Source organism: Myotis lucifugus, unplaced genomic scaffold, assembly GCF_000147115.1.
Source record: "Myotis lucifugus unplaced genomic scaffold, Myoluc2.0 scaffold_148, whole genome shotgun sequence".
Lineage (NCBI taxonomy): Eukaryota > Metazoa > Chordata > Mammalia > Chiroptera > Vespertilionidae > Myotis > Myotis lucifugus.
The window spans coordinates 820,985-830,311 of record NW_005871196.1 but is presented as its reverse complement, the minus strand read 5'-3'; the positions used below and the strand labels follow the sequence as shown (position 1 = coordinate 830,311).

General features: G+C 36.8%; 1 protein-coding gene across 1 annotated transcript in view; it reads right to left on the bottom strand.

Moving 5' to 3' along the window:
- Positions 1-2,598: 2,598 nt before the first annotated feature.
- ADAM7 (ADAM metallopeptidase domain 7) overlaps positions 2,599-9,327 on the bottom strand; it is a 56,198-nt gene continuing 49,469 nt past the window's right edge. Inside the window, exons 17-22 of the mRNA XM_023759102.1 lie at positions 7,454-7,534; positions 6,174-6,252; positions 5,286-5,391; positions 4,837-4,936; positions 3,708-3,764; positions 2,599-2,643 (exon numbers count right to left, since the gene is read on the bottom strand). Of these exons, the coding sequence (XP_023614870.1) occupies positions 2,599-2,643; positions 3,708-3,764; positions 4,837-4,936; positions 5,286-5,391; positions 6,174-6,252; positions 7,454-7,534 (468 nt within the window). The remainder of the gene's footprint in view (positions 2,644-3,707; positions 3,765-4,836; positions 4,937-5,285; positions 5,392-6,173; positions 6,253-7,453; positions 7,535-9,327) is intronic.

Sequence of the window (9,327 nt, the reverse complement as noted above, 5' to 3'; positions counted from 1 at the left end):
ACTCCCCGAGCTGGTAAAGCTTCTGCCCTTGGCCATTGATCTGCATATATGTTGAGGAACACAGTCAAAATTCACTCAGTTTTCACCCTGTCTGTAATTTTACTCTCTGTGATGCTAGGGGAGTGTCTTTCTCCAGTCAGCAAGGGGGGTGTAGATAGCTGCTCAAACCTGCCATTCTTTTCCCTTTCCCAGGTCTCCCGCCCCCATTCTGTTTTGAGCCGATCCATTCCTCACTGTTGCTGAGACTTTGTTTCCTGTAGACACTTTTGCTGAAAATTATTTGAGTTCCTCCTCCTCAACCCAAATCCAGCTCACTGACTGTCCTTACAAAGTGTAAATACAAAACTAGATAAGAAGTCCTGGAAGGGGCAGTGTGTGAATGGGCCCTGAAGCTCAAGCTTCATTAGGTTCCAGATAAATCGCCTCTGCCCAAGGCAGAGAGCACTTGACCCAGCTGCAGAGGAGAGCGGGACTCCAGGACACCACATCCAGGGCTGTCAGAGGTTCAGTGTTAGTGTAGGCAGAACCAGCATCAGGAAGAGTTCTCGAGCTGTGCATGGGACAGGGCAGCAAGAAGTTCATGGGTCTAAGGTGGAAGACAGAGGTACTTACTCTGCAGGTTGGGCAGGTCTGTCCATTCACAATAGGAGTCCTGTCAGCAATTGTGGGTTCAAGGGAAAGAATTCAAACTCCTGGAGGTGGCAAGGGCCAGAAATATTAAGATTATGAAATCATAACTGGCCCATGACCAGGGACAGAACTGGGCCTCCAAGGGGACCATTGGCAGGGAGAAGGTTGAAAGTGCTTCCTAATCTATAGACAGTATTAGAAGGAAAAGGTCCCTATGAAACAGAGCAGGTAGTGGCAACATTTGAAAGGAGTGCAGGTAACATCTGTAAGGGATAGAAAACACAGTATCGGAAAGCACGAGGAGCACTACCTAAAACGGAAAGGTTCTTAGCTACCGGAAGGCCCTGGGGTTATCTGAAGAGAAGGAAGCAGGTTAGAAGTCTAGAGTGACTAGGCAGGAAGCAATGAGGCAGGAAGATTTGGGGAGTATCAGACACATTCATAATTAGAGGGAGAGAAGAAATTTGAAAAAAATCACTGGAAATGAATAGTTAGGGAAATGTAGAGTCCAAGGCAGAGGAAGTGGGTGGCCATGACAAGTTCTCTGGAAGAGCAATGGTAACAAGAACAAATCAAGAAGGCTATCCTTTTACAGGGGGAATAAGATGTCACCAAAATGTATACTGTTCAGCAACATGTGTATTGTTCAGGTGAATATGAGTCTCTGACTGTCCCTTCATTTTGATTACCAGAGGATTATTGTTTGCTAGCATATATGAGGTTTTATATTTTATATGAAATTTCTTTTTTTCATAAATTTACATAAATATGTAAATTAGAATCTTCTGCTTTAAGTACATATTTATCAATATTCTTTCTTAAAGGGATGGTTTTAATTAGAACAACAAATCCTTAATCAACTGCCTAGATATAAAGTGCTGAGTCACTGCTGTCTGATCTCCATTCTTTTCTCTCATCAACCAGTCAGCATAGCAACAAAATCTCACCAAGCACAACCAGCCTTCTTCCTTGATTTGCAGCATTTATTTAATTGAATCATAAAATTTGCAGCTAGCACTTGAAAACTTTATTTTAAGGAATGAAAAAGAATTGGATGCAGCCTTAACATTAGCTAACGAAAAGACAGTAGAGAGCACAAGAGAACACACTGAGAAGCATTGGTATCAGAAATAGCTGAAATCATTCCCAGGACAACCCCACTGGACTCAACTGACAGGGAGGAGTGGAGACAGCACAGAAATCACATGCTACGTGTGAAATCCATCTATTACAAGGATCTCACAAGCCCTTCATGGAAATCGTATTTCTTCTCTGCTGGAGTAAATTTTCTGAAATTCTTGTAACCCTCTGACTTCTCTGTCAGGTTCTAAGGAATTCTAAAGATTTGAGAACTTAAAAATTAAATTCTAGGAATTTAGAATTAATCAGGAACATTTCAAGTCCTCCAATGCTGTCAACACAATTTTAGGAATTATTCTGCAATTAGGGTGGCCGTTGTGTCTCCTTCACTAAAAGGAAATGAGTAAAACAGTCATCTACCTTTTAATTAGCACTGAATTTCTTGGCTTTCTGTGGGAGAGAATTTCACTTAACCCAGAATGAGTGGTAATCATGTCCTGTTCAAATGAAGGTAAGTACTTTCATACTCCCAAGGAACTAACCTTATATAAACACTTTTGTTTGTTTTTTGCTTTTTAGATTCAGGGTTATAATTTATTATCTTCAAGGTATTGATTCCTTTTTAAGTGACTATCCTAACATTTTATAGGGAAATCCCAGAGCAAGGAGATTGTTTATATTGGTAGTAAGCTAAAGAGGATTTGAAAAACTATAATAAGTTTTGTAGCATATATCTATACTACAGGTTATGAATTCTACAGGCAAATATTACAGAAAGAAGTTGTTTTTCTTCAATGTTTTCTGTCTGGATAAAAACATTTGAAAAACTACCAACATTTGTGTAGCGAATATTGAGGGAAGGTTGTGAAGATCATGCATCCAGCAGCCTCAACCTAGACTTGCGCAGCCATTTTGGATATCCAATTTCAAGCTCTAAATAGAAACATATGGTTAAAAATAAGTTGTTTTGGTAAAGTCTATAAGCATGTACTATTTCAGTTACTTATTCATATCTACTAATTGCAATAATCTTTCTGGATATTGCTATACTACATTTATCGACATTTCCCAGCTCTCCTTAGCCAGGGCTAATTAAGCAGTTATTGTAAAATGAATAAGCCTATCACAAAAGAAAGAAAACCATTTAGTTTTTCATTAGAGGGAGCCAGTTTGCTTGCACTAGGGGTGCCTCTCTTCACACTCCAGCATGAGACAGGTTCATCATTGTGAAGAGGCAGGGCAATTAGAAACATCCATTCTTTCCCATCCCAACAACAAAGGTGTATTGGGCAGGATTACTTGTAAGAATGCTTTGTGGGGGGTAGCTTCATATTAAACCAGTACACTGTAGACACTCAACAAAAGTCAATGAACAGATGAAGGAAGGAAAGAAAACAAAAACTCTGAAATGTAGCCAAACAGTCTTAATTTTGTTTCCCTTTGATAATTTTGTCTCCCTCCACAATTTTGATAAATTTTCTAACACAGAGATAAATTTTCTAACATACACAAAAGTGAAGTTCTGCCTCAGATATAGTCAGTTATTGATTTGGTAAGTGAAAACTTTGATAAACCAATCATGAAAAAAACAAAAAACAAACAAACCTTTACCACTAGAAATGATACCTTTTCTGTGATTGCCAGTATTGTTATGTCCTTTAAAATACTTCGTGAGAGCTCATGAGTTTGTATACACTGGCCAAGAAAAGTTTGAGAAGAAAGTTTTGTTTTTGTCATTATATTTTGAAACTCTGACACTTGAAGTCTAGCTCGCTCTTTTGGTCAGGTTGAACTCTTGGATTAAAGCATGCTCTGCTAGATTATTTTAGAAATGTCAGCATATCAGAGGAAACAATGTCAACCATCCTATTCTTTTGATAAGAGCAGAGGATGTTCCTAGTCAGTCAATGAGTATGTAAAGAACACAAAAGGATGCTAGCCTTTGAAAAACGTAAACAGGGGGATAGGGGGAGGAACCATCTGACTTGGGAGCCTACCATTTTGGCATGTGGATTGGAATCTTCAAGTCCTCTTAACTCTCTACTTGCAGGTTTCTATAATAAATAAATGTTGTGTCAGGAACTGCATCAGATATCATACATAGACACACATGCACATGTGCACATTACACATGCAGATGACATCTTCCTGATTCATGAAAAATCTAAGATAGTTTGTAAATTCCTATGGGATAGGATGGGGAAGACGATTCTGGCTAAGTGAAGTTTTATCAGAAACTATTTTTCCTTGTAAACCTTGTGAATCTCTCCAACAATATATTTGGTAGGAGATTTACAAACATTTCTCAAGATCTTTCATTCGAAAGTATATCTATTGAAATTCCAGTAAAACCAGCTTATGAAAAGGACTGTACTGATTTTATGTGCAGCATCTTCTTAGATCATCTTGTGTGATAGGCAGATTCTGTGGAAGTATAGACAGAAAACTATCTTTTTTTAAAAAATGTGTGTGTGTGTGTGTGTGTGTTTTATTGGTTTCAGAGAGAGAAAGGGAGAGGGAGAGAGAGAAACATCAATGATGAGAGATATTCATCCATAATCTGCCTCCTGAACGCCCCCTACTGGGGAACTAGCTGGAAATCTCACCGGGAATGGAACTGTGACCTCATGGTTCATGGGTTGATGCTCAACCACTGCACCACACCGGCCAGGCTGAACACTATCTTAATCACATCCTTTTAGCTAGGAATAAAGATGACATGATGATAATTGCTAATTTACAAGAAACATACAATTGAGAGTCTTGGTGCTTTCAGCTCCTCATTCTCAGTAAGAATCATCCTGCTCTGTGACCTTGAGGATATTGAGGATATAGATGTAGAAACAGACACCAGCATTTCGAGTGATCTTAGAAAGCCTGGAATATTCTTTTTTTTTACTTAGTCTATAATGCATGAGTGTGCTAATTTGGCTAAATTGTTTCTCATCAATACTGGGTCTTGCCATTCTTTCCCTCCCCATATGTAGATTGAAGGCTTGGTGGTATGAAATTATGTTAAACTGTTCTGCATCTTCTACCTCATTTAGATTTAGGGCTACTTCCACTTCAAACACACATTAATTAACTTTTTAAGTTAATCAATTATTGCAAATGACATTTTCTTACGTGTAGGGGATGAATATCAGGTAAGATTGGCTCAGTCCTGGTTTGCAGCTCATCACCAAAGTATCCTTTATTCTCCACTCCCAGTCTATCTTGAGGTGGGCTGTGAAAAAGGAAGTGGAACAGTGATACAAGATAGGGGATACGCCTGTGGTTAATATTAAACCAAGAAGGAGATTTTTAAAAGATGGATACTCCAGTTACACCCTATAACAATTAAATAAGAGGGAGAAACCAAAATTAGGATTAAAAACAAAACAACAACCCTGCAATTTCAATGTGCCATCAAGTTTGGGAACTATTGGGATAAACATTGGGATTAGAACTTGATATACAGCTACTCTTACTTGGTCTTTAATAAGAGGCTATATTTTGCCTCCATCAAGTACCCTCTATGGACACAAAGCCAATATATTCTCAGTAATGGTCTTCTTCAACACATAGGGACATACCTCTGAACTTGCTTCAATTTAATACAGTTTAGGTAGCGAATTAAAAATGCGATTCCCCCAATACCGATGATACCCAGGACAAGGACTACAACCAGGATGGAGATATCTGTAATGGTAAATAATGAACAACATAAACTGATGAACAAAAACAGATCCAAAGACAGAGAAGCATCGATCAGACCGTCAAACCTCAGAGGGAAGGTAGGGGAGGGTGGGGGTAAGGGGGAGAGATCAACCAAAGGACTTGTATGCATGCATATAAGCCTAACCAATGGACACAGACAACAGGCGGGTGGGGCATGAGTGGGGGGGCGGGTTGGGGAGTAATGGGGGGATAAGGACACATATGTAATACCTTAATCAATAAAGAAATTAAAAAAAGAAACAACAATAAACAAACAACCATGAGCTTCAACCCTGATTTAAACTTTAGGACAGTAGAATATTAACATTTAACTGAGCTGTTACAAACCAGTTCTCTATTCCTTAAAATACTTTGATTCCCCCTCCCCACAATTTTTAAATTTTAAAGGAAAAGGCCATAATATTATACAAATTACCATTTTTTTAGCAATGAACACTCTTTATGTTTAAGGGAACCACAATCAGCAGAAAAGTTTTGATTTTCAGTTATTAACAGATTATAGAAAAAGCCTTTTTGGGTTATGGGCTCTTAGAAGACCTAATGCAAATTTAGAAGAAGATATGTTAATTCTATAAAGCAATGGGAGTAAATTCAAATGTGAGTATTTAAACATGTGAAAAAAAGACCATACAAATACATGCAGAAACACAACATATATGTAGTAGACTCAGAAATTAAGAAAAAAGCTTTTTCACTGGCTAGGCTTTTGATATATGCAGGATAATATATTCTAGGATGCTCACTGGTAACATTTAAGGATTCTTCCCATTCCACAATTATCTCTTCTTCCTCACATTGGCACTGGAGCTCACTGCCATCCACCTGGAAGAACAGTCAATCATAATTTTATCAAATTACTGGCATAAGCTGTGTTTTTCACTTCACTTAGTTTAATGCTAGCTAGTTCTACATCTCACACACACACACACACACACACACACTTTTATTGATTAATTAAACTGTATACTAAAATCAATTTTTAAAAGAAATAAGCAAACAAAATACAAGAATCAACTACCCTTGAAGAAGATGTTTGAGCAGGAGAATGATTCCAAAAGCTTAAAACCAGATAAACAAATGGCTTGAGTTATCTTTCCAGAAGGCATCAATTGTATTAAAGGAGCAGCCCTTGCTAAAGTTGAATATATCACAGCCAAGGAACAGACTCTAGCTAGGCTTAATAATAACGAGGTTATATTAATGTGGGATAAAAGTGAGGGAACTATGTTTAGTTCATCGTGTAATAGTTAAGAACATACACTCTTTCTGTGTTTAAATATCAACTTTTCCTTTCACCAAAACCAAGTTTAACTTGTCCTCCATTTGTAAAAGTAGGCTTAGGAATAGGACTCACCTTTTCAGTTGTTATGAAGTTTTAAAATTTTACATATATATGAATATAAATATAAATATAAATATAAGTATATATTACTTTAAAGAGTACCTGATAGATATACAACTCTGTATATAAATGTTACTGATTAATTTGGCTTAGGAAAGATGTTACCCACAAACATGACTGCTAGGCACTGCTATTATTGAATAGTGTTGAGTAAAAAAAATATATAATGATTTGTTGTTTTTTTCAAAAGCTTTAGGCAAATGTTGGCATGATGTAATTTAACTATAAGTGATATTATGATGGACCCAACTTTAAACTTTAGGTGTCCATCTCTTTCTATGAATTCTGCCTGGTTCTGAGTTTTCATTTTATGCATTCCTCAGCTCAAAGACATTTTATGTGCTTAAGTACTGAGTTTCTAGATTACCAGTCTAATAATAAAACATATACTTGCAATATTGGCAATATGTATATGTAATATCTGGTTTGGCTCTTTGGATCAATTTTATTTATTATATGTGAAAAACAGTTCCCAAATATACACTTGTTTTCAAAATCACTATACAAACATGTGCATGAGTATACACACACACACACACACACACACACACAGGCCAGGAATAAGTCCTATGTCAATAAATGTCTGGTAAGACATTACTTTAAAAAGGAGTCAAATCTTACAGCATTTTCATTGCACTGAAAGGAGCAATTAGTTGAATTGTAGAACTTCTCAAAATTCACACATTCACCATTGATGCACACCTAGAAATAAAACCAAGATACATTGGAATTACTTATTCTTAGAATTTACATAATTTTTTCTATTATAAATAATCACAGGTAGAATATTCTGTGGAATAAGAAATTTTCTGTAAAGGTTTGATGGGCATCTATATATATAAAAGGCTAATATGCAAAGTGTCCCCTTGGGAGTTCAACCAGGAGTTTGATTGCTCGCTATGACGTGCACTACCACCAGGGGGCGGCACAGAATATGGCGGGCGACCAGCAGTGGTGGCAGGTCACTGAGGGAGCAAGGGAAGGAGGAGGCGGGGAGATGAGGAGGTGGGGAATCTGATCAGCTCTGATCGCTGGCCAGACCTAGGGACCATACCCATGCATGAATTTCATGTACTGGGCCTCTAGTTTGAAAATAATGTACTGTGCATTCAAATATTGTTGTACACAAACTTCTTAATTATTAAAATGTCTGTGTCATTAATTCTTCAAACATTAATCTGCATGTGTTTTGCGGGTCATATCCAGAAAGTCATTGCCAAGACCATGTCAGTTAACTTTCCTCTATGTTTTCCTCTAGGTGTTTTGGTGTTTCATCCCTGACATTTATGTATTTAATTCATTTTGAGTTAATCTTTGCTCATAGCCTAATGTAAGTGTCCAGTTTCATCCTTTTGCATGTGGATATCCATTATTCACAACATCATTTATTAAAGAGACTGTACTTTCCCCATTGTATGTACTTGGTGCCTTTGTCAAAGGTTAGTTGGCTATATATGCATAGATTTGTTTCTCAGTTCTATTCTGTTCCATTGGTCTAGATGTCCATTTTTATGCCACCACCATGTTGTGTAAATTACTACATAGTTTGGAATAAGATGCTTCTAGTTTTGATCTTTACTCAAAATTGCTTTGCTTATTTGGAATCTTTGTGGTTCATACAAATTTTAGAATTGTTTTTCCTATTTCTGTAGAGAATACAATTGGGGTTTTGGTAGGAATTGCATGGAACCTGCAGATCATTTGGGTAGAATGGGTATTATAACAGCATTAATTCTTCCAATTTATGGACACAGAATATCTTTCAATTTATTTGTGACTTCAATTTCTTTCATCAAAGTCACATTTTTCAGTATATAGATTTCACCTCCTAGGTTAAAAATATTTTAAAGTATTTTATTGTTTTTAATGATATTGTAAGTGGGAGAGTTTTCTTAATTCCTTTTTCAGATAGTTTATTTTCATTTTTGTTGACTTCATTGTGTGAAGGTAAGTATAAATGTCCTCTCTTTCTGTGAATTCTTCCTGCTACTGAGTTTTCATTTTAGGCATTCCTCAGCTCAAGGACATTTATTGTTATTATTTCTTTAATTATATTTTACCTCTATTATGTTATATTTAGCTAAGAATTTCTAGATATCTCTATTAGATCTGGATTATATTTCTTAGAACTATTTTTCTTGTTTTCATTTCTTTTTTATTTTTTTTGTTAATCCTCAATGGAGGATTTCTTTTTTTCAAAGAGAGTGGAAGAGAGGGGGAGAGACAGAGAGAGAGAGAAGCATGGATGTGAGAGACACATCGATTGGTTGCCTCTTGCATGTGCCTGCACTAGGGCCGGGAATTGAGTCTGCAACCCAGGTACATGCCCTTGACCAAAATCGAACCTGCAAACTTTTTGTCCATGGGCCAATGTTCTAACCACTGAACCAAACCAACTAGAGCTATTTTTAAAAATTTCTTTATCTAACTTTTCTGTGTTAAGAAGTTAAGCTTCTAATTTACTATTTTTACGTAGTACATATTTGATGGCTTGC